This window comes from Saccostrea cucullata, unplaced genomic scaffold (genome assembly GCF_032062105.1).
Source record: "Saccostrea cucullata isolate Sc308-1 unplaced genomic scaffold, CSIRO_AGI_Scuc_v1 ctg327, whole genome shotgun sequence".
NCBI classification, from domain to species: Eukaryota; Metazoa; Mollusca; class Bivalvia; order Ostreida; family Ostreidae; genus Saccostrea; species Saccostrea cuccullata.
The window spans coordinates 200530-227213 of NW_026924594.1; the positions used below are offsets into that span (position 1 = coordinate 200530).

Sequence of the window (26684 nt, forward strand, 5' to 3'; positions counted from 1 at the left end):
CCTATAACAATTACATATTTATTATATATAAACAAATGTCCTGTTCATTGACTGTACTGACTTGTTAAACACGGGGTGAGACAGGAAGTCCGACGTTCTCCTGAAGCCAGTTTCCTCGATACTGGTGGCAGGATGTGGTCCAAGTTCCTCCGCGATAGCTTCCTGTTTGTGAATCAATTATTGATAGTTATATCGACCACAAGTCATCTTTATGATTACACAAGATAATCATAATATGATTATCTACCTCCGTATCCCATTGTTCAGAAATCATTCAACTTGCATTGTGTTGAAAGATTGTACAATGAGGCTACAATCTGTTTTTAGATTAATGAAATGAAAAAAAAAATAATTTTACTTGACTAAACGGTAACGCAAAAAATTCAAATTATGATACAGTCTTCTCTCTATAGATTTTCTGCTCATTTTTCCAAAACATTTTTATAACCAACCCTACCATAAATTGAAATACCAAAATAATATTTTTTCCTTTTAAATATTCCAATAAGTACCAATTTACTGTAATTGCAAATCTTTTAAAAAGTTAACATACCATAGTTGTGTTACAACCAACAATGGTCAATAGTTCTCTCAAATCTTCTCTCTCTACTGTTTCATCCAGAGATATTGCAATCTACAAAGTTACATGTACATCATCTTAAATATATTCATCTCCAAAACACAGTGTTTTGAAAATGTTGCTCTCAATAATAATTCTATGCACTCTGTTCCTGTGTTATAAACAAGAAATACTTACACTGCCATCTAAGTAATATCTGAGATTTATCTTGTGTTTGTTGGCCCGGTGGATAATTTCACTCTGGCCATTTTTCGGCACAAATTTAATGGTATCAAAGAAATTCTTTGTCTTTAAGTCGTGGCCAGCCTTTTTCACACCTAAAATAGAATGTAATCTTTAAGTTTCCAGTCATGCCCCCATTTTTGTTTATTTAGTGAATTCCAGTAGAATTACTGGTCTAACCTTCTGCCAGGATGAGTGTGGCATTGTGAACTCTCCTGCCGATATGTTTTAGTCCTTGTCGGCCATGATACACAGCATACATGGCAGACATGTTTGCCAAGAGAGCCTTAAAGACATTTTTTTTAAATTACCATTTGAAATACATGTATAAACCAGTCAATAAATTGAAAAATTCTCTGATATGTCAGGTCATGTACATTAATTGTTACTATATCTACAAATGTAAACTTTCTCTAGAGCTTGGCTCACCTGGGCAGTACAGATGTTACTGGTGGCCTTGTCTCTTCTGATGTGTTGCTCACGAGTCTGTAAAGCTAACCTGAGGGCTTCTTTATTGTTGGCATCTCTGTAACCAAGTTAGAAATTCGATAGTAATTAGACTAGCTGACACAGTATGCAGAAATAGCTTTGATTACAGTTGCCACCTTCAAATAATTGGGCTGAAAGGTTTAAATGAAACTTTTACATTCAAGGTATGACCTTGAAACTTTTCCCAGCTTAATTGTAACATGAGGTCTTGCCATACCTGGTCACACCAATCATCCTTCCTGGCATCAGTCTGAGAAATTCATTCTTGGTGGAGAAGAACCCCGCGTGAGGGCCTCCATATCCCATGGGAATTCCAAATCGTTGGCTGGATCCCACAGCAATATCAACTCCAATCTCCCCTGGGGGACGCAGCATTGTCAGGGCTAAAAGGTCAGTAGCACAGGTCACTAAGGTCTGAATATAAAAGGTACAAAGAGTTTAAAATATATCTTATTCATATCAATGAAATACAAAGAAGAGGTTATAATTGTTCTCTCCATGACAAAGAGTTTTATTCAAATAAATCAGGCATTCAACTATAAAAACACTGCAAGAGATCTTTAAATTTTTACAATAAATAAGTCATTAGTGCACAAAAATGAACAAAAATTACACAAAAGTGCATTCGAATAGCTTGAATAATCATACAATTTTCAAATTCTAATGATCACAACTCACTCCATTTGCGTGAGCGTTGTCCACTAGCTCCATGTAGTCGTGGACATGTCCGTCTGTGTCTGGATACTGGATCAGGATTCCAGAGATGTCTCTGTTAGACATATCCATCTCCTTCCAGTCCAGCCGGAGCACTTCAATCCCCAGCGCACTGAAATTATAACAGGGCCGTAATCACCGTGTCTGGTTTATACAGAATTCAAAAGAAACTGCACTCTTCAAGTCTACTTTCATTAGGGGAATATACATATAGATTTAATTACAGCATATCAAATTTGGGTGGATGTTTGAAAACTGTAACCCATAGGGTACCCATAGCTATTCATAAAATCAATAATTTAGAGAACAGTTTTATCTATCATTACATGTACATGTAATACTATATATTGTTTTACTTGAGCATCCATATAGGATTTTCTGCTACTGTCCATCACCTAATCATGTAGAAAAGTGACATTATACACCACCTTAATATTTTATTCTTTAAACTTTCTATTTTTAAAATCAAAATTTTGTGTAGACCTATCCCTTGTTTTGATTACATTGACAGCCTCAACTTATTTCCAGCTTTTGATAGGAACATTAAGTTGGTCACTTTTTCTGATATTCAAACTCAAATTAAAAATGTGTTTTAAAAAAATATGGTAAACACTAAGATCATGGGCAACCACATACATGTACACTAAGAATGAAATGTGTACTGAATGTGTAACTGTACTACATAACAATACCTGGCTCTTGTTTCTACAACACCAATAGTCTGGGGATGGCAGTGTTTATCAATGTAAAACTTCCGTCTCTTGTTGTGTCTGAATTTAAAAAAAACAAACAAACAATTTAAGCAGTTGAACGGTGGTACAAGTAATAAAATTCTCAGCTGTTGTTCGCATAAATTTGTTATAAAATTACAGGTAGCTATAACTGAAGCAATGAAAGCTTTATTTAAAAAAAATAGGGAATCGAATACTAAAATCGGTACTCGGTTACTCGGATGTATATTTTTGAATATTTTTAAGCTTATTTATTAATGCATTTAAAAATCTGTTTTAAAACTTAAAATTCTCATTGTACTTGTACCTACTACTTGTAGTTGTACCTACAGTAATTAGGGTTTCCTACTCCTCTAAATGACCGTTATCGCCTGTGGCAGTGTTTATACAGTAATTTCGTGACCAAGCACCTGTTACCTGGCTTTTCTCACCTTCGGCTGTCTTCTACCTGTATTTTTTGATTTACTTAAATTATTTTTTTTCACTGAACATCGTTTAAGGCCTGTTTTGATTAAATAAATTAGATGATTTTGTCAATTCTCAGAGAAGCCGTAAATTCTCGGGAAGAGAGACAGATGATATTACACGTGCGATTGTCGATATGGTTGTGTTTGATTACATGCCAATAAATGTACAAATGGTTGAAGGCAAAGGCTTTGAAAAACTGATGTCCATCATTGCATCAAACTACAAAATACCGTCCCTTAATACTATAAAATCTTGGATTGAAAAGTTTACGAAAATCGTGAATCCGCTCTGTTTGAAGTTGGTCAAGTTCAAGTCAAACTGTATACGACTGCACATGATACCTGGATGTCAAATGCAACAAAGAGTTACATTACAATTACGGAGCAGATTATTTATTTTTAAACAAAAACACCATGAACCACTTTGATACAAAATCATTGTTACAACAGAAATGCATTTACGGGTAAACCTCCTCTCAGAGCATGTGGTTTTATTTCTACAAGAGTTTACAATGTTTTACATTCATCAATTTACTTGTTCTTATTTATTTCATCATTGTTACAACAGAAATGCATTTACGGGTAAACCTCCTATCAGAGCATGTGGTTTTATTTCTACAAGAGTTTACAATGTTTTACATTCATCAATTTACTTGTTCTTATTTATTTACACTTTTACCGAGTACCCGGGTACTCGATCGGAAAAACGTCCGAGTAACCGAGTATTAAAAATTGACCGATTTGACATCCCTAAAAAAAAACGAACAATTTAAGCAGTTGAACGCTAGTACAAGTAATAAACTTCTCAGCTGTTGTTAGCATAAATTTGTAATAAAATTACAGGTAGCTATAACTGAAGCAATAAATGCTTTATCTAAAAAAAAAACAAGATGTGTTTGTGAAACAATGATGCCCCTTTATGGCAACATAGCAAAGATTAAACTTTTCTTAAATGCAAATTTAATTAATTGGTACCAAAAGTAGGGTGTTCTCACTGGAAAAACAACTGTGAAATTTGAAAGTACACCAATGCTTAAGTTTTTTCAATAAGTACAAAAATCTCCAAGGTCAAGCTCAAAAGGTCAAGGTAATTGGTATCCAATGAAAGGTCTTGCCAGATAGAATACTTATGTAGAATATGGAAGCCCTAGCTCTAACTGTTCAGAAGTTATGGCCAAGGTTAAATTTTTTTTAAAGTAGGTCAAACTCCAAGGTCAAGGTCAAAGGGTCAAAGTTCTTGTTATCAAATGGAAGGTCTTGTCACAAGTATTAAATATGTTAAGTATGAAAGCACTAGCCCTAACCCTTTAAAAGTTATGGTTGAGGTTAGGTAAAGCAAAAAGGTCAAGGTCAAAGGGTCAAAGTTCTTGTTATCCATGATCTTCTCACAAGGATTACATATATGAAGTATGAAAGCCCTATCCCTTATGGTTCAAAAGTTATGGCCAAGGATAAAGTTTTTTCACAAGTACGGAAATTTACAAGGTCAAGGTCAAAGGGTCAAGGTTGTTAGTATCCAATGAAAGGTCTTTCAACAAAGAATACATCTGTGAAGTATAAATGTTCTGGTATCTACTGTTCAAAAGTTATGGCCAAAGTAAAAGTTTAAAATCTTCATGTAAAAGTGGGTCAAACTCCACGGTCAAGGTCAAAAGGTCAAATTTGGTGGTACGCAAAGAAAGTCTTGTCACAAGGAATACGAATGTGAAATATGAAAGTCATGGTTCCACTAAATCAAAAGTTATGGGAAAGGTTAAAGTTTTTGTGGACAAACAGACAGAAAGAGAGACAGACAGAGAGACAGCTAGATGGATGGATGCAAACGACAAAAACTATATACCCCTGAAACTTCGTTTACGGGGGCATAAAAATGATTGAAACAGTTCAACAGTGGTATAAGTAATAAAATTCTCAGCTGTTGCTAGCATAAATTTGTAAATGAATTACAGGTAGCTATAAATGAAGCAATAAATGCTGTCAAGTATAAAATAGAATTCTGTATCATGATCTCTGTATCATGATCAAAGCAGCATTTTTTTCACTTGGAGAAAAAAATCTATCTAAAACAATATTACAAAAAAAAAAAATAAAAATCGGTAAAACAAATTGTGACTAGAATCACAAATCAAAATTGTGTGTCTCTGGCACCCCTTTGTTTTACTGTACTTAACTTTTAATATTTATCGTCTCAAAGAACATTGTATAAAAGTTCAATGTCTATATGTTCAAGAAGTATGTTTTGACTTTTGTGCACTAGTTCTCTAAGTGACCTAGAATGTGTCGAGGTAACATGTATTTCTATGGACTAAATAATGCCTGAATTAATCTGCATTGAAAGGTAGACCAGTTCACAAAAAGTTCATCAGCAACCTCTGACTTACATAAGTTTGTGTTTCAATACATTTGTGTTATGTTTAGTAAGACAAGTGCATTTGGAGTGTGTAATTGATGCTAGCAGAAGCTTAGGTGACCCTTGAGTGACTGACTATGTCATTGTCATAACGCTTTTTTTAATCTATGGCCTTGAAAAGGATATATATATAAATATAATAAATTTGGCTTATCCTTCTAGCATGGAAAGGTATTTGAAGTGTCTTGTTTTGGAGGTTTATATAGCTACTTGCCGTGACACCTCATTTTTGCATTAATACATGTGGAGTTTAATAATGTCAGAGACAAAATTTGTATGAATCCTCATGGTTTTTGCTGTATATATTCTATGCATATAAAATATATGACAGAATAAAATTCTTGGAAACAGAGAGTTTATATGCATAATTATGTAAAAATTAAGTTCTCATGAATAAATAATGATTTCCAGTTATAAGAACTTTAAAAAATATGCCTTTTAGTGCAAATGTAACACCATGGCAAATGAAAAGTAAGTTGTTGTTTTTTTCCACTGTAATGGCCAAAAGTATTAATGATTCATTGATATGTGACTTAAAAAAAAAGTGTAAACGGATATGACAAATACATTTTGTACATGTTCACTGAAAGCCACCAAATTACATGTACATTAACTAAAAACAAAACACTTTACAATAGCATAAAGAACCTCAGTGTGATCTACTTAATATACACATGTACATGCATTATATATCAATGGCATTAAAACTTCAAGTCATAAGCATTATTAACAGTCAACACTCCACCCTCTGAAAAGGAAATTTTCTACATTTATAATGATACTTTTTAAAGATGACCTATAATTGTAACATAACTTTACCCTGACCTGTACAACTGTAATATTATTTTGCCCTGTCAGACTTGTACAGTTAATTCTCGATAAACCGCCACCTTTTGTAATTTAGAAATCATGGCGGTATAACGAATTTGGCGATGAATTGAATTTTCCATCTTCTGGAAAACAAGAAGTAGAGTTACCGTTCTTAGAAATACCATAAAGCGTTTCTATTCTTTTTATTACATGTAAATAAATATAAAATCATATTTCTGATTGAAAATACTTCAAGTAATTTTTTAATGTACAAATTCGCTAAAACAAAATGTGCAGTTATGAAATAAATACAAGTACATGGGTGTGCATTTAAATCTGCAGTTCTGCCATTGAAAAAAAAAACATGCTGGGTCGATTGTCGTGATATATTGCCGATAGTAAGGAAAATGAATTCTTGAATAAATTTATTGTTTATGGCAACATTGTTAATTAAACATTCACAATTTATACCGTATAATTAAGCAAACTTTGCAATGTTTGAAGCAGAGATCATCTAAATTATGTAGTTATCGGCGTACTTTAACAACGACCGCTTTCGTGGCAAAGCCGTGACTAATTAAATGATTTTAATTAAACAGAAAACAAAAATATTATAACAGTTCATGTTAAAATCTTTGTTTATTTAGTTCTTGTTTAATTACTTAATTGCATGTACCTTGTCTGCCTTGCATGCTTTACAACAGGGATAGTGTCAACCAATTAGCCGCGCTTCACTGACCACACGCACCTGTGGCGGTATATCGAGATAATTGACACTTAAAAATGGACTGAAAACAGGGTGGCGGATGGCGGTATGCGAATTTGGCGTTATAAAGAGAATTTTATATAGCAGGAAAAACGTTCTTGGGAAATCATGGCGGTATTGCGAAAATGGCGATGAATCGAATGGCGATAATTCGAGAATTGACTGTATATTAATTGTGACCTGTAACAAAGCCCAATAGCTACAGGGTATATAAGGTGACCTACAATTGTAACATAATTTCGCCCTGTTCAATAGTAACATAATTTTGCCCTGACCTGTATAATTATAATTTTGCCCTGACCTGTATATTAATTGTAACATAATTTTGCCCTGACCTGTATAATTGTAACATAATTTTGCCCTGACCTGTATAATTGTAACATAATTTCGCCCTGACCAAATTGTAACATAATTTTCCCCTGACCTGTAACAGAGCCCCATAGCCTCAGCAGCAGCAGTAGCCTCGTCAAGTAAGGAGGCGTTAGCGATGGGAAGTCCCGTCATGTCAACCACCATTGTTTGATAATTCAGGAGGCTCTCCAGTCGGCCCTGGGCCAGCTCTGCCTGGTACGGGGTGTACTGAGTGGTCCTGTGTCAATAACAAGGGGGGACTTAATGGTTTACACCTAAACATCTGATTTCTGTCTTGTGTTTAGTGAAAAATGTGTTGATTTTTTATGTGCTCATCAATGTCAGACTAAAAATATTCTGTAATATTAATTTAAAGAAAACAACAAAGAACATAGACTCTACGGGTTTTTTTTCTCCAAAGAACAAGTTGTCCATATAAATAATTTTGAAGATTTAAATCAACAAATTATCAGTATCTAATGATCAAGTCCATAACAGAAAAGTGAAAATATATATAAATTAATATGTGTATGTGAAGTTTTTGTACCATCCAGGGTTTTCAAAAATATTTCTCAGTATTGTGTGTGGGGTATATGTGTTGTAGTAACCAATTCCTATGTAACTCCTCCAAACTTCATTCCTGTCTGCCATTTGTTCCAGCTTTTCAATCAATTCAAGCTCTCCTAATATAAACATAAACAAAATCAGACTTAAGAAAAATATATAAAAATTTTACATAGTGGGACACTGTCAACAATGTTCAATGCCAGAATTCAGTTTCGGTTCAATCAAACATAAATGTTCACTAACGCTGCCAAAGAAATTTGTGTACCAATACATACACATAATATTCAATGTCTTTTGGCACATATTGCAAACCTTTAAATAACTAATCAGATTTGCTTTTCTTTATGCTTTTATGGAAAGTCAACAACAGTTTCATAATCAAAACATTGTTGCTCTTAATTTGTGTGCCCTTGACAGTTTTTGTGTATCCAGAGATCCATATACAAGTGCTCGATCTATATTTGTAAAGCACTTGATCTCATAAAACAGCATTACAATATCTAATGATGTCCAAATGTTACTGCATGCATAAAAAATACAATGATTCAAAAAATAAATGATTGCTTTGAAAAAAACAAAACAAAAAAAAAGCCCAGGCCATTATATTATTTCCTTGTTCTTTCAGCGAGGATTAGTAATACCGAGTTCTGACATAGTGACCATTTGGCCTTTCATTCAAGTTCAACTGCAGTTTTTAATACATGTCCTTAGAACAATGATTATATGTATTACAGTATTAATATTTACTATTAGCTGCAGGTCCGTAGCTCTCCGAAAAAAATATATTGATAGACCGGAGAGCTACAGTGCCACCCATTGAAAAAACTGTATATTTATTGCGCACAAAAAAGTGCGCTCAGTTCTCAATTTATTTCTCCATGTTTTTCAAACTGTAATCTCAAAATATTACCAACCATGTGTTCCTAACATATGCTTTCACTTTTTCCACAACCAAACATTCTTCATAATTGTTGTTAATAGTCCTCCTGACCCTGATATTGTAATCATCGAACATTTTGCTTATTTATACTGCCATTTTGGTTTCAAAGATAATTCGGTCCAATATGCTTCGTTCGGATGTCAACTACGAGAGTACTTGAAAGAAGATAAAGGGATTTTTGAAATCTTTCCTTATTTGCAATTGAGGTAAGAATTTGGAAGAATTTATTAAGAACCGAGCGCACTTTTTTGTGCGCAATAAATATACAGTTTTTAAATGGGTGGCACTGTAGCTCTCTGGTCTATCATTATATTTTTTTCGGAGAGCTACAGATCTGCAGCTAATTTACTATGAGACATCTGTTAGTAATTAACATTTTAGCCCTTTGAAAAACTGCAATCTGGCCATAACTTTATAGCAGTTCAAGCTACAGTGGCTGCAACTAATTGTTGACAAACCAATCGTGTAGAATCGTTTGTGTATCATGCGTGATCGTTCGTGTAACGCGCGAGATCGTGCGTGTATCAGATTCCATCGTTTGCGGTTTTAATCGTGCGTGATCGTTCGTTTAGAAACGTGTATATTTTCGTTTTGTTAACTTTTATCAGAATGTCGTTTGTTAAACAAGCATTTTGTTTGTACTTTTTTATTCCAAATAAAATGATTGACGCGAAATTTACATTAATTGAATGCGGAACGAACTAATTATCGCTTGTAAACAAACAATAAAGTAAGTCGTACAATAAATTATGTTCTTGTCAAATAGCATGACTTATTGTGATAAATCGTACTTAGACGTTTTTTTTTTCTGATGATCATTCTTGCTTACTGCTAATTGTGGTCAAGATATTTTTAAAATTTTCATATAATCATAAATAAATATTTTTACAAATAAATATTATACATTTTTTTCAAAGCTTACATAAATGTTTAGACTGCGAATGTACATGCACACGACATGGTTTTCGGGCTTTTGTTTATCGGTGTTTATCTCTAGAGATAGCTTTTAACTAGAACTGTCCAAATGGGACAAAATACCCCCTGCTGGGTTTTTCAGAAGTAAGTTTATCTATAAGAAAGATATGGGGCCAAAATAAAAAATACCTTTGTTTCCCCTAATGCGACCGACCCAATTAAATTGTGCCGACCAAAAAGATTTTTTAAATAAGATGATTCAAATTTTTTTTTTGTTGTCAACCAAGTTTTATAAAATACAATTTCATCAAAATCAGTTTTTATCAGAACAGCCGACGTTGTTTTACTGTGATTTTCAAGCATTTGTTGGAAACAAAATAGCGTCCAGATTTGATTACAGAGAAGTAGTTCTTCATAAAACAACGGCGATGTCTCAATCTTATGCCTTTAGCTAACTAGAATTCTTCACTCTTGAAACAATTTGATAATAAAATTTACCATGACTAATTAAGAGTGTTTCGGAGATGTCTTGGCGTCTCCATGTGAGTGAATAAATTTTCGAAAGGGACGGTAAACAACGAACAAACAAATCTGTCTGCTGAATTTCAGGCATATATAATACCGGGTACATGGAAAGGCCAGCCTCATGAGCAGATGAGAGGCCCACTTAGTGAACACATCATTCAATTTCTCTGCATTTTATTTAATTTGAGTTTTGATCTAATAAACCCTATGTTTATTATATGCCATTATTGAATCACAGGAGTTGTAAATATGCCTGCATATTCATCCTGATAAACATAATTCAGTTGTACTTTTTCATGCCTTTATTTACGGGTTAAACTTCATGACTATGACATTGTTTTATATAGCATTTTCACGGCCAGGAACACGTTAAGTTTCAAGACAGTACCGTTGTCAGAAACCTTGAAAGTTAAGCAATGAAAATGGCTCGTTGTCATGAATTTACAGGTGAGGTTATGACAAAATCCATCCGGTGTCATTACTTGAGAAGGCAGGTCGTCAGCAGTTTTTCATTTTTTAAGTTAAATAATTTCAACCAATGTCTGAAATTGCAATGGGGAACAGGACTGACACCCCTTTTGGTGTTGTATGAATTTCAGCTGTTAAAATGAAGTAATAAAAGAGGAGTATGCGTTGGCGATATTAAACCCTGGTGAAATCAAAAGTGGGTTTCATTCATTTTCCTTCTGGGATGTTATATTTTGTGTAAAAAGAATATTATATATATACCAATTGATGAAGTCAGTATGAAGACATGTTATAAGCCTTTACAGAAAAAAATTGAACAACTTCAAACTGAAAATTTTGATTTATTATTATTTATGTCCGTTGTCATACCAAGATAGGAAAATTCAGTCCGTTATCACTAGTCCGTTGTCACTACTCTTCTGTACGTATAAACACTATGAAGGAGGTCGATTTTAGTTTTTTTATGCTTTGATAAATTTCAAGCATGCCTTCAATAAATGGGTGAACTGATTAGTCATAAGAAATTAAACGTATGGTATTCTCTAAAGAACGAGTGCACTTATGGGCCCCGGTAAAATGTGAAAAAATAAATAATCAAATTCAGCAAAAAATTTCATTTCAAATTATTAATTGATATTTAAACCATACGATTCAATAATTTTTACCGCTGAAATCCACGAATATACAAAGAACAAAACTATACAATGTGGTAGGGGTCAGCCGACATTGGCGATTTTCTATAGTAAATCGAAAACGGTCATTCATTTCAAAGCCTTTGTTAACTATGAGCCTAACGTTGTGCAAACTTGTGCGAATGACAAAAGACGCACATTACATTTATAAAACTTGTGTGAAAGTATGAAATTTGCACACGATTAGGCTCGTATTTAAAATATTAAAAATGTATAAAAACTAAAAAGTACAATGTTTTTCCTATAGCAAGTGAGAGCTATTTACCTGTATGACCCATGTTGAACCCACGTGTGGAATAAATTATTTAGAATACTGATAGTCACGTGAGTTCTACCCAGGTAAACATTCCTCAAAGCTGCTCACTGTAAAACATAGGCAGGTTTTGTTTTAGTAAGTCAAAGCCCTGTCGCTTAGAGAAGTTTATATAATAATTATATGTATTTGTTTTTAAGAACACGGGAGGGTAAGGACATTTTTAACCTTCATGCAAGACAATTAAACACGTATTGAAAGCCACCTATACCACTCTTTTTCAATTTCAAATTCGATGAAACTATTAATGTTATTTTTCAAATGCAAGAGTACCAATTTCTTAGTTTAATCATTTAGATACAGGCAACTACACAATTTCATTCCATATTTTTAAAAACAGATTTGGCACAAGAAAATATCATTTCGCAAACGCGCCCGACTATGATCCACCATCAGATTGTTCAAGTATTGATTTAAATATCTATTCCTTGATTTACATAAACGAAACTAAAAGAAGGTTCGGTGCGACTTTTCCGGATTTATAGGGTATCCATAGGCCTTTCAAAATATTCAATTGTTTCAAATACATGCTGATTTAAGTGGCGCTTAACATTTTTTTAAATTAGAAATATCCAATAGTATCTAACTATTACCAATAGAGAACCATTTGGTAATATATTTTGAAGTAAAATGGCACATCAAAAGGGCCCAATAAATATTGCTTAAGTGCACTTGTCCTTTCATATAATGTTCAGCTATTGTTTGTCATACATAAAGGTTTTAGCCTTTTTCCTTATAGAAACAAATTTCACAGTGAAGGAAGAAATATGCACGCTAACTCTCGATTCCCGCCTACGTTTTGCACTCATTTTATTCAATATTAATGGCAATTTGGCCATAAAATCGTTTTCATACAAAGAACAGTTCAATGGTAATTGATGAATTGTTTTAATATTGTAGTTAATATTTAGTTTAATATTGCTAGTGAATTATCCCTATTTCCAGCCTCTTAAAAAGGGGCGGGGGGGGGGGATTTAGACGATATTCTCCATTGAAAGATCGCCATATTTTGAAATATTCAATTCAATTTCTTTATTGCAAAAGACGTACGTCTTATAGCATTTAAAATACAATATATAAACAAAGGAAATAATCGAAAATGGCCGGTCAGTCCTTGTAAATCCTTATGTAATGCAATGTTATGTTTCAGTTGTAAATCGATTCGAAATTGGTGAAAAAATAAGCATCTATGCTTCTTATGAGAAATATGAGCCTGATAGTGCAGTAAAAAAAAACGAATACAAATATGCAAGTTTGATGATTATCTCATTTACTTGAATGGCATAAAGTAAAAGTATAACAAATCATTAAGGGTGATTACCCAGTGGCGTAGCATCGTTTTTGAAAGTGTGGAGGGGGGGGCAGCCAGAGATCAATTTTTTTTACTTACCTGAAAAAGTTGACAAGAAAAAGAATGGGGGAAAATTGCCCAAAATCCTATTTCGTGGGGGGGGGGGTTGGGGGGGGTTGGGGGGGGGGGGGCGTAGATTTAAAAAAAGTTTTTTTTTTTTCGATTAAAAAATCCATAACCATGGTAACTATCCAAAGGTGTAAGATTTAATAGACTTCTCATAGCGGCATGAATTCAAATATCTGTGATAATATTGTTTTTTTGTTTGTTTGTTGTTGTTGTTGTTTTTTATTTTGTCGTTTTTTTGTCTATAAACATATCTTTGATTATATTGTATTTTGTTAATTTTTGTCTATAAACTATAAACATAATCCCCCCTCCCTTGTAACACAAAGAACTTTGATTGAATTTTTGAAAGAAAAAAAAACAGTCCATATTACCTGTTAAAAAGGTTTTTTTGTTTCACGGAGGGGGGGTGGTAAAAGTATTTTCCATTTTTTTTTTGTTGATTTCTATTCTGAAAAACAAAAGTTTTACAAAATTTCAAATGTAATCTCTCTTTGTTTCCCCCCCCCCCAAAAAAATATCTTATGAATATTTATATACATGTAATTATCTATAAAAATAAAGTTAATTAACATTTAAAAATCCTTCGAATATGTTAACTTTTGAAAATTGACTTGGCGGTAGGCGGAAGAACGATATGTATTCAAATATTATATTATATTATTCTATTATTATATATTATATTAATCTTTGAGGAAATATTCAAAGATTTTATGCAAACGTTAATTTAAGAGCTATATCTTAACATAAAAGATTCCTTTCATTGGTTCATATTTCTTTTCATTTTGAATAAATTTCTTTGCCTATTCAAAAAATTCTTTTAGGAGTGAGCATCCTCTGTCTACCGTTTACACCCACTGTGTGCTCCTTGTCTTGAACGGGAAATGTACCGGGAAAAATCCGCCGATGTGTAAAAAATGGCCTAACAATTACTATGAAAAACGTCAGTCAGCATTTGACTCCATGATAAATTGTATTTGCTGACAAGACTTTTGATATTCTTGTTTCAGCAACTTGTTTGTCAATAATTTAATACGTTTTAAAAACTTCTGTATTTTAAAGTATGCGTAGATCCAACATTTTGTTTTTGTTTTACTGATAATATTTCAGGAATTGTTTGCAATACGATTGCACTCTAGTAAACTAAGAGAATGAATTGACTAAAAAACATTACAGAATGGTTAGCACGTTGGTGTATATACACTACTCTTAAGACGACCCCTCCAAAAAGTTTCAACATTTTCTGCAATTTGCTTTCTCTTTCTTAAGAGTGCACATACATTAAATCATTTTTGTTATATACGTATTTATTGATCAGTCTGACGAAAATCAGTCCTTAATATTTCACTTCTAACAAAGTGAAATAGTAGGGAATGGCTTTAGTCAGACTGTTTTATTGATAAACTTAAATGTTAAGTAACAGACACCGGACTAGAAAAACTTAACATGTACTGACAACGGACGTTTTGCGTATAAATTGCGATTTCTTAAAGCCTGCTATCAAGAATAGGCTGTCAGTTGCCTAACTCATGTAAAATTAAGTTTTTCTTCATATTTCAAAATAAAAGAAGCAAATTGATAAATTTTAAGTAAGAAATATTAAATTTCCAGGCTGACGATCATGACTTCAGACATGGGCATGTGATTGCCAACGCAAACTCCTCTTATATTACTTCATGTTAACGGCTGAAATTCATACAACACCAAAAGGTGTGTCAGTCCTGTTCCCCATTGCAATTTCAGACATTGGTGGAAATTATTTATCTTAAAAAATGAAAAACTACCCACGACCTGCCTTCTCAAGTAATGACACCGGACAGTTTTTGTCATAACCTTACCTGTATTTTCATGACAACGAGCCATTTTCAGTGCTTAACTTTAAAGGTTTCTGACAACGGTACTGTCTTGGAACTTAACGTGTTCCTGGCCGTGATTTTTATCATTTGTAGATTCGGTTTGGTTCATTTACATATTATTTAAATACTCTTTCCAAATGATTTTGAAATCAAAATTCAGCTTCCTGAGACGTCCAGTGTATTTTTCTTTAATTTGGCCCTTGAAGATTGGTTGTTTCTTTGCTGTTAATCCCATCAAGATTTGTTGGGACGACATTTGAACATTTCCCCATTGCTCCAAATTTAGACGTACTAAGCATTTTTTTGCCATTAAGCAGTGGGGATCTTTTTTGAGCCAGCATCTTCTGCGACACTGGACATAAGTTTTTATGGTCCCTTTTGAAGGACCGTTTTCAACGTTCCTCAATGGTATTTGAACCTGCGACTTAAAATTAGCCATTTACGTCTTAACTCCAAAGCAAAATGCTCTAGAACCACTGCAAATCTCATGGCCCTCAAAAAAGTACATTGACTTTCTATAAGCACTGGAGGGTGATTGAAGGTTTGAAAAAATACACTCGGATGTCCAGTCTTTGCGTATTTGAGAATCTTGTCATTTTTTTATTCGATTTGTATAAATGTTCTCTGGTGTGAGATATTTCACAAGTTCATCTAAATTACAGCTGTGAATTAATTAATCATGAATTTTGCTTTTAAACAGCATATGTATGATACTTAGCATTTTGTTCTCAAATCACTTTCTTTTGTACTTTTCTTATTTATAAATGTAATTTTCCATTAAATTTTAGAATGTATTTTTAAAGCTGCTGTCAGAAAATAAAATTGTTTACCTACCTACCGACCCAACTTGAGAATTTAGGGTCGGGTTAGGGGAAACAAAGATATTTTTAATTCCGACCTGGACCGAACAGGAATTATGAATTTTTTCTTCCAGTGACCTTGAACTTCCCCAAATGACCTTGGGTCAAGGTCATGACACACCCTTGGGTCATGGGCAATCTTTGTGTGAAATGAGAACCTACCAAGTTTATCCATAAGAAAGATATGGACCGAACATGAATTATGGATTTTTTTTCTTCCAGTGACCTTGAACTTCCCCAAATGACCTTGGGTCAAGGTCATGACACACTCTTGGGTCATGGGCAATCTTTGTGTGAAATGAGAACCTACCAAGTTTATCCATAAGAAAGATATGGACCGGACACAAATTATGAATTTTACTTCCAGTGACCTTGAACTTCCCCAAATGACCTTGGGTCAAGGTCCTGACAAACCCTCAGGTCATGGGCAATCTTTGTGTGAAATGAGAACCTACCAAGTTTATCCATAAGAAATGTATGGACCGGACACAAATTATGAAATTTTTCTTCCAGTGACCTTGAACTTCCCCAAATGACCTTGGGTCAAGGTCATAACACTACCTTAGGTCATGAGCAATCTTTGTGTGAAATGACTACCTACCAAGTTTATTCATAAATGAAAGAAAAAGTGAGCTAGCTCACATACCCCACGCTCCCCCAAAACTTGACGGTGAAACACATAATGAAAGACACAGTGCACTTTAAATACATAGTATAGATCAAAAAGGGCAATAATTGCAAAAAAATCTTCACATCAAAATGTCTTACATATGAGGACATTTAAATGTGGAATGAAGTTTCTAGATAAATAATGGAATCAAAATTTCTTGGCATTATACAAATCCAAACATTAATTTGAAGTGGTGGGGGGGGGGGGGGGAGAAATTTTCTTGAATAATAGGCAAAACTCTTTGGGATAAAAGAAACTAAGTACAACAGTTTAAGAGGAGTGGTGCTAACAAACTGTTCATCTCTATATTCTAAATATGGCCAAAAAGTCTAAGTTGGAAAGTGTGGAAATTCCCGGAAAAAATAAAGGAATCGGAATTTCCTGGTAATATGCACATCTACACATTGTGTCCTAAATACCTGCAAAGTTTGACGAAATTCTGTCCAGCGGTTTATGAGGAGTTGCGCTGACAAAAAAAGAGGACTGACTGACGGACTGACTGACTGACTGACTGACTGACTGACGGACGGGTCAAAAACATTATACCTCCCGCAACTAGTTGCGTGGGGTATAATAAGATACGGACCGGACACGAATTATGAAAGTTTCCTTCCAGTGACCTTGAACTTCCCCAAATGACCTTGGGTCAAGGTCATGACACATCCTTGGGTCATGAGCAATCTTTGTGTGAAATTAGAATCTACCAAGTTTATCCATAAGAAAGATATGGACTGGACACGAATTATGAAATTTTTCTTCCAGTGACCTTGAACTTCCCCAAATGACCTTGGGTCAAGGTCATGGCACATCCTTAGGTCATGGGCAATCTTTGTGTGGAGTAGTAGATTCTAATGTCCCTCTGTAAGAAAGATATGGACCGGACACGATTGCACAGACAGACGGACAGCTAGACAGACGGACGGACAGACAGACGGACAAGGTGATTCCTATATACCCCCCCAAACTTCGTTTGCGGGGGGTATAATTAATTTTTTAAATTTGAAAAAGATGTTAAATAATTGGCAAGTCCATTTTTAGAAATTTATAAACACATTGAATCAATGGAAACATATGGATATAACCTATAATTTAAGTCATCCAATGCTGCTATTTTTTTTTCCCAATCGTATCCCCCTTTCTGAATATTGTGGAATCCAACTCAATCATATATTACGGTCCACCGACTACTATCTTCAAACACAACGAAAAAAATTTCCATTTTCTTAAGTCGGAGAATTACCTAAATAATTATTTATAACTTAAAATAAGAAATAAATCTTACATGTATTTAGTTCCAGAAAGATGCATTTCCGTTTTTTTTTTCCAAAGTGGATGAAATATTATATTAATTGATAATTCTTTGAAATCTATAATCGGTATTAAGTTGTATTTCGTTTTGAAAATATCGATTCCTAAATATTTTGAACTATTTTGAGTGAAGAATCGTGCGTTTGCGGTAGCAATCGTGTAAGATCGTGTAATGTGTAGAAACGTGTGCATGAAGGATCGTTCGTGTAACAGGTTTAATCTTGCATTAACCGTGCGGAATCGTTCGTGTAACGTGATCGTTCATGTAAGTTGTCAACAATAACGACTTGCAGCCACTGTATAACTTTCATATACCATATGTATTCTTTGTGACAAATTCTTCCTGCTGGTACCAACATGTTAAACCCTTTGCTCTTGACCTTGAAAGTTGACTCACTTTTACAAAATTTTACCAAACCTTTTCATTGGTCACAACGTAAATAGTTAGAGTTATGGCTTTTATAATATATGTGTATCTTTCATACAGCAAATCATTTTGTGTAATATTTTTGTTATTTTAACCTTGATTTTGACCTAATTAAAAAAAAAATCATCTTCTCCATAACTTTTGAACAGTTGATGTTAGGGCATTCATATTTCATGTGCAAATATTTTTTGTGACCAATCCTTCCCCTTAAAGTTAATATCAAAATTTTATAGCTCATGACCTTGACCATGCAGAATGATCTACTTATGAAAAACTTACACCTTCACCTTGTTTTGAAGGGTTGGTACCATGGATCTCATATTAAACAATTTAATTTTTTGTGACAAAATCTTACCTGTATTTGAGAAACTATAAACCTTGCTAAAGAGCTGTCATCTGGGGGCATCGGTGTTTGTAATGTGCACTAAATGCCATGTTTCATATCTTGCATTTCTTAAATTGATACCTTGTGCCATGAGTGGTATCAAGGAGCTAAACTTTATTGGACATGGGTCAAGGTCACTGTGACCCTTCAGGATGCTCGTTGGTTGAATTATGACTAAGTGAGCTTAAATCATACACAGTTGAAATTTTTTGCCTTGAACAGGGCTATCTCAAATAGCATAGATACATATCAAACTTGAAGCTCATTTTGAAGCCCTATAACCACTTGTCCTAGATACATTTAACCCTCAATGTCTCAAATCCTTGCATATGTCATTTTTTCTCAGTCCTATAGTGTTCGATATAATGAGGTTTAACTGTATTTCTATTATTGTATAATATGAAGTAAGCCAAAGAAATGATAAGAATGGACCGCTAATCATCAATAGCATAATGACATTTGTGATAAAAGTTGTGTCAATACTCAATGAACTGGACATGCATTATCTAATGTTAGCCCTGACTAAGGTAACATGAGACCTTATACAATAAATATCATACCTAGTGGCTCGTCTAACGTCAGCTCTCTGTCCAGTAAAATGTTGGCCGGTACAGACTTCTTTATCAATTCATCAATGTTCTGCAAACAAAGGAAATAAAATGAAAAGTTTTAAATGAAAAATTTATTTTTTCTTCCAAATTTGTTAAAAAAAAACCTCCTTTGGTAATGAAATTTTAAAAATAAGGAGTAAAACAGTTCACCGCAGTATTAATTCACCATAGTATTGTTTCTCGGTTTGATACACAGTACAAAATCTCTATTTTCGGTTCGGTTCGTTTTTTGGTCGGGATTGTCATTCAGTCGGGTTTGGCATAAGGTATAAACATGCTCCTCTGTATTATTACCCAGGGTAAATATTTGTGGACTTAAAGTTTGTAAAATAATTTTTAACAGTCAAATATTTAAATTGATTTCTACTATCCATTTTGCACATGAATTAATTGACTAAATTAAAAGGAAGTAAAAAACAACAGTTGAATTTGTTTTCTTATATCAAAATGTATCATGTCAAAAATACTGTAGAAGTATTTTCTTTCCACGTGGTATTAATTTACGCTATGTACGCGGTCACAAATTTTCCACAGAAATTTGTCAAACTGTATTTAATATAAATGTAAGGCATATAGTGACAATATAGAAAATCCGAGTAATTTTCTACCCGCGGATTAAACAGAAATTGAGATTCCACGGAATTATGACCCCGTGGAAAAAAGTACGTCTACAGTAACCGAACCGAGACCAAATTTTACCATACATATTGAACTGTGAAGGAGGCATATTGTTTCAACCCTATTAAAAATTTCAGTTGTAAGAAAAATTCTCAAAGCAAGTAAAATGGTATTTGTGCATTAAGATGCATTTTTTGTAACAAAGGGAATAAAAAGTTGATTCTACAATGTGTACTAAAGGGTTGACAAGATCAAAGACCAACAGCTATTTGAAATTTCTTATTTTCATTTATTTTTTAAAGATTTATGCAGACTTTTGTGCAAAAGCAGAGGATCATAATTCTATAGCATCATCAGTGCAATTTTTGCCGTGTAATAATTGCCCTGCAGCTCTGCCCTGGCAAATCTTCCACATGATTAAAACAACTACTGTATAATGGCAAGGGCCGAAAGCTACACAAAACAATTAAAGCAGGCTCAGTCGACTAATGTGTACGAACAGAGGAAATTGGAATTGAATTTGTCAAGCAAATTTCTGTGTGAAACCTTCCCAAGAATTCCTTCACTATAAGTATTCCATGAGTTATTATAATGAATAAAACCAGCCTTCAGTTTATAATACCCCCCGCTTTAAAAGTTGGAGGGTATATAGTAATCGGGATGTCCGTTTATCTGTTATGGTTTGGGGTACCCATCTCTTATCCTCATCTCCTCTCATACCACTGAATGAAATTTGATGAGACTTTCACAAAATATTTATTACAAATTGCACTTCATATTTTACTTTTTGATCCAACACATATTTTGGGTTTCCCATAGCAAAACATGGACACTGCAATTATATTCATATGAGAGGTGGGGGTATCATTTAGTTAGCTCATTGCACACAGTACCTCTATAGTTGTCATTAAGTTCTTGCAGAGAACAAATGGAAGAAACAAACAAGAGGCCCATGGGCCACATCACTCACCTGAGCACTGTGGCTGGGAATAAAAAAGAAATTGGTTTATTATTGAAAAGTTTAAATCCAAAAGTAAATCTTTGACCAGTTATGATTTTACTATTCTTGAGAAGATGATTTTTAAAGAATTTTCCTATATATTTCTATGTAAAACTTTGGTCGGCCATTGTGCCCCCCCCCCCCCCCCCCCCCCGGGGGTCATGATTTGAACAAACTTGAATCTACACTACCTGAGGATGCTTCAATATAAATATGATCAATTATGGCTTTGTTATTCTTGAGAAGAAGATTTTTAAAGAATTTTCCTATATATTTCTATGTAAAATTTTGGTTGACCATTGTGGCCCCGCCGTACCCCCTGGGTCATGATTTGAACAAATTTGAATCTACACTACCTGAGGATGCTTCCATATTAATATGATAAATTATGGCTTTGTTATTTTTGAGAGGAAGATTTTTAAAGAATTTTCCTATATATTTCTATGTAAAACTTTGATCTGGCCATTCACAGTGGCCGCGCCCTACCCCCGGGGGTCATGATTTGAACAAACTTGAATCTACACTACCTGGGGATGCTTCATTATAAATATGATTCATTATGTTTTTTTTTTATTTTTGAGAAGAAGATTTTTAAAGAATTTTCCTATATATTTCTATGTAAAACTTTGGTCGGCCAATGTGGCCCCGCCCTACCCCAGGGGGTCATGATTTGAACAAACTTGAATCTACACTACCTGAGGATGCTTTCATATAAATATGATCAATTATGGCTTTGTTATTCTTGAGAAGAAGATTTTTAAAGAATTTTCCTATATATTTCTATGTAAAACTTTGGTCGGCCAATGTGGCCCCGCCCTACCCCAGGGGGTCATGATTTGAACAAACTTGAATCTACACTACCTGAGGATGCTTTCATATAAATATGATCAATTATGGCTTTGTTATTCTTGAGAAGAAGATTTTTAAAGAATTTTCCTATATATTTCTATGTAAAACTTTGGTCGGCCAATGTGGCCCCGCTAGGGCTGTATCAATATATCGATATATTGATACGTATCGATATTCAAGAAAAATATCGTATCGAAAAATAACTTCCAATACGTATCGGACAAACAGTTTTTCTTCTAATTCTGTTAAAAAAGATGGGAATTTCAATCACCAAAGATTATATTTCACTTTTTTGAAATAAAACTGTTCAATAATAATATAATTTGTAAGGAAATAACACAGTTTTTATAACTGTTACAAAATACAAAGACAATTGAATTTGAACATGTTGATTTTAATGTCATAAAAAGTTTTAATTTGAAGTGTTATTTGTAATGTCAATGAGACAAGAACTATACAAGAGGCCCATGGGCCACATCGCTCACCTGAGAAGCTTTGTCCATTCTGTTCTTTACTAGATTTCCCCCTTGTAATACATATTGTGACCCCACCCTACCCCACTGATCATAATTTAGACAATTTGAAATCTACACTACCCCAGGATGCTTCCACATAAGTTTCAGCTTTTATGGCCCTGTGGTTCTTGAGAAGAAGATTTTCACAGATTTTTCCTATATATTTCTATGTAAAACTTTGATTTCCCATTGTGGCCCAGCCCTACCCCCAGGGGTCACGATTGGATTAATTTAGAATCTACACTACCTGAGGATGCTTTCACACAAGTTTCAGCTTTTCTGGCGCAGTGGTTCTTGAGAAGAAGATTTTCAAAGATTTTTCAATATATATCTATGTAAAACTTTAATTCCCCATTGTGGCCTCGCTCTACCCCCAGGGGTCATGATTTGAACAATTTAGAATCTACACTAACCAAGTAGTTATTAAGAAGAAGATTTTCAAAGATTTTTCCTTAATATTTCTATGTAAAACTTTGATTCCCCATTGTGGCCCCGCCCTATCCCCGGGAGTCATGATTTTAACAATTTAGAATCTACACTACCCCAGGATGCTTCCACATAAGTTTCAGCTTTTCTGGCCCAGTGGTTCTTGAGAAGAAGATTTTTAAAGATTTTTCCTATATATTTCTATGTAAAACTTTGATTCCCCATTGTGGCCCCGCCCTTCCTCCGGGGGTCATGATTTGAACAATTTAGAATCTACACTACTTGAGGATGATTCCACACAAGTTTCAGCTTTTCTGGCACAGTGGTTCTTGAGAAGAAGATTTTTAAAGATTTTTCCTATATATTTCTATGTAAAACTTTGATTCCCCATTGTGGCCCCGCCCTATCCCCGGGGGTCATGATTTTAACAATTTAGAATCTACACTACCCCAGGATGCTTCCACATAAGTTTCAGCTTTTCTGGCCCAGTGGTTCTTGAGAAGAAGATTTTTAAAGATTTTTCCTATATATTTCTATGTAAAACTTTGATTCCCCATTGTGGCCCCGCCCTTCCTCCGGGGGTCATGATTTGAACAATTTAGAATCTACACTACTTGAGGATGATTCCACACAAGTTTCAGCTTTTCTGGCCCAGTGGTTCTTGAGAAGAAGATTTTTAAAGATTTTTCCTATATATTTCTATGTAAAACTTTGATTCCCCATTGTGGCCCCGCCCTATCCCCAGGGGTCATGATTTTAACAATTTAGAATCTACACTACCCCAGGATGCTTCCACATAAGTTTCAGCTTTTCTGGCCCAGTGGTTCTTGAGAAGAAGATTTTTAAAGATTTTTCCTTAATATTTCTATGTAAAACTTTGATTCCCCATTGTGGCCCCGCCCTATCCCCGGGGGGTCATGATTTTAACAATTTAGAATCTACACTACCCCAGAATGCCTCCACATAAGTTTCAGCTTTTCTGGCCCAGTGGTTCTTGAGAAGAAGATTTTTTAATGACCCCACCCTATTTTTGTCTTTTCTTGATTACCTCCCCTTGTGAAGGGATTTGGCCCTTTATTTTAACAATTTAAATTCCCCTTCACCCAAGGATGCTTTGTACCAAGTTTGGTCAAAATTGGCCCAGTGGTTCTTGAGAAGAAGTCGAAAATGTGAAAAGTTTACGGACGGACAGACAGACGGACGGACGACGGACACAATGTGATCAGAAAAGCTCACTTGAGCCTTCGGCTCAGGTGAGCTAAAAATGGGTAATTAACACTTAGTTGTTATGAAAATTATGCATTAAAATGATTTATAAGCCTTTTTCGATGGACTTGTTTTAGAATCCAATATATCGCATATCGCTTTAAAAAATATTGTATCGTATCGTATCGAAATTTTTGGCTCAATACACAGCCCTAGGCCCCGCCCTACCCCAGGGGGTCATGATTTGAACAAACTTGAATCTACACTACCTGAGGATGCTTTCATATAAATATGATCAATTATGGCTTTGTTATTCTTGAGAAGAAGATTTTTAAAGAATTTTCCTATATATTTCTATGTAAAACTTTGATCTGGCCATTGTGGCCGCGCCCTACCCCCGGGGGTCATGATTTGAACAAACTTGAATCTACACTACCTGAGGATGCTTCCATAAAAATATGATCAATTATGGCTTTGTTATTCTTGAGAAGAAGATTTTTAAAGAATTTTCCTATATATATCTATGTAAAATTTTGGTCGGCCATTGTGGCCCCGCCCTTCCCCCGGGGGTCATGATTTGAACAAATTTGAATCTACACTACCTGAAGATGTTTCCCCATAAGTTTCATCTTTCCTGGCACAGTGGTTCTTGAGAAGAAGATTTTTAAAACATACCACCAAGTTTTCATTAATTCCCAATTATCTCCCCTTGAATGAGGGCGTGGACCTTCATTTGAACAAACTTGAATCCCCTTCACCCAAGGATGCTTTGTGGCAAGTTTGGTTGAAATTGGTCCAGCGGTTCTTGAGAAAAAGTCTGAAAATGTGAAAAGTTTACAGACAGACAGACAGACGCCGGACAAAATGTGATCAGAAAAGCTCACTTGAGCCTTCGGCTCAGGTGAGCTAAAAACCCAAACCCAATTGCATCTATACTCTACAATGGCTTAATTTTGTCAAAAAATTTCACTAGGCCTATTCATACTCTGTTGTGGAAATTCATATTAAAAATTACATACGTATCATTTCGTGAAGACACAGTTTAGACTGTGTTTTTGTTGTTTGAAGTATAAAGCCCTAGATTCATGATAATTTTAACTGTTTTGTGATACTAATTAATTATGTATCACAATATTTTCAACAAAAATAAAAAATATCATATTCTTACATATTAATTTATTACCTTCAATTTCACATGTACAATATTTTCATTGAAAATATTTTTCTTGGAGTAAATACATGTTTTATTCTGTGGTCTTTCTTATATTCATTTGCTGTTTTTTTTTTTCTTTCCTTTTTTTTTTTTTTTTTTTTTTTTAACATCAGAAAGGGATTTAAAGGTATGCTTTTAGCCAAGACAGTGTTACTGTAACTGATACAGAATCCACTGTTTACAAGTTTTGACTATTATGCAAATGTCAAGGACATACTACACCCACATTACAAAACAGCTGATCCGAATCATAACATACACATACATTATCCTAAAAATGTAAACAAGGTCTGCACTTCCTGTTACAAGTTGTTTTGGTCTAAAATATGACAAAAACCCTAATTCTTAATCTTTTGTTTTTTTACATTTGGATATTTAAAAAACTTTCAGTCTGCATCATTATGAACTTATTAATATTTTAATTTTCTGTCCTATAGACCTATTTAAAAGCAGTGGCAGACACACACATCTTTGTGACAGAGGTTAATTCAGCATCCTAATAATTGGTAATGCAAAGAAACAAATTATACACAAAAATAACTATGCATATTTTTAGTTAATGACCTGTAATCAAGTTGTATTCACATAATATCAACAGATCAACACGGCGTATAAACAATAAAAAAACATTCTTACCTTCATGCCAATAAAATCTAACATCGCTTTCTTTTCAACTTCATTTGGTCCTATGTGTCTCTCAATAAAGTTGTCATGTCTTGGATGAAGTTTTTCCAAAGACGAGCTACAGCGTTTTACTATGACAAAACTCTTGTTTGCATGAGTTAGTGATAACTGGGCATTCGCACTGCTCCTTCTCACAAATTCAGATAAATGGCGCATCCGAAACATGGTGAAAAATTGGTGGATAATTCAAGCTTATGTCACTGTCAGCCTTCTTCCTTCTTGTTTTTCTTCATTGGCCAATATATTGGTTCTACGGACGGGTGCCAAGACGTCCGAAAGCAGATTAAACGGGTTACGGAATGATGTGGCTAATCTACGCAATGTTCACTACTACATTCTGTAAAAAGGGAAAACAATCAGCATAGCATAATATACAAAACACAATTATTTTAAAGGTGAAAGTCTAGAAAAATAAAGAATAATTATATTTTCCCAGTTTTGTGATTAATATTTCTTTGCATATTTTTTTATAGCTACTTATGTGCCCATAAGGAAAAAGTGCATTATATACTGGCTGTACAAGTAAAAAAAAAAACATTGACAGAGTCAAAGAATTCTAATTTAATGAATACAGTTTTTCCTTATAATTTTATTGTACATTTCATACAGAATTTTTACTAGTTGAAGAAATATTTACCACCTGTTGACATCATTGGAGTTATACGTACTTCTCCTGATA

General features: G+C 34.1%; 1 protein-coding gene across 1 annotated transcript in view; it reads right to left on the bottom strand.

Annotated features, from left to right (window-relative positions):
- Positions 1–26322, bottom strand: part of LOC134266806 (glycine dehydrogenase (decarboxylating), mitochondrial-like) — a 33267-nt gene extending 6945 nt beyond the window's left edge. Inside the window, exons 1-12 of the mRNA XM_062749032.1 lie at positions 25958–26322; positions 19444–19522; positions 8088–8223; positions 7614–7778; positions 2698–2775; positions 1970–2117; positions 1509–1705; positions 1232–1328; positions 983–1088; positions 758–897; positions 554–634; positions 62–162 (exon numbers count right to left, since the gene is read on the bottom strand). Of these exons, the coding sequence (XP_062605016.1) occupies positions 62–162; positions 554–634; positions 758–897; positions 983–1088; positions 1232–1328; positions 1509–1705; positions 1970–2117; positions 2698–2775; positions 7614–7778; positions 8088–8223; positions 19444–19522; positions 25958–26170 (1541 nt within the window). The 5' untranslated portion in view covers positions 26171–26322. The remainder of the gene's footprint in view (positions 1–61; positions 163–553; positions 635–757; positions 898–982; positions 1089–1231; positions 1329–1508; positions 1706–1969; positions 2118–2697; positions 2776–7613; positions 7779–8087; positions 8224–19443; positions 19523–25957) is intronic.
- Positions 26323–26684: the final 362 nt, after the last annotated feature.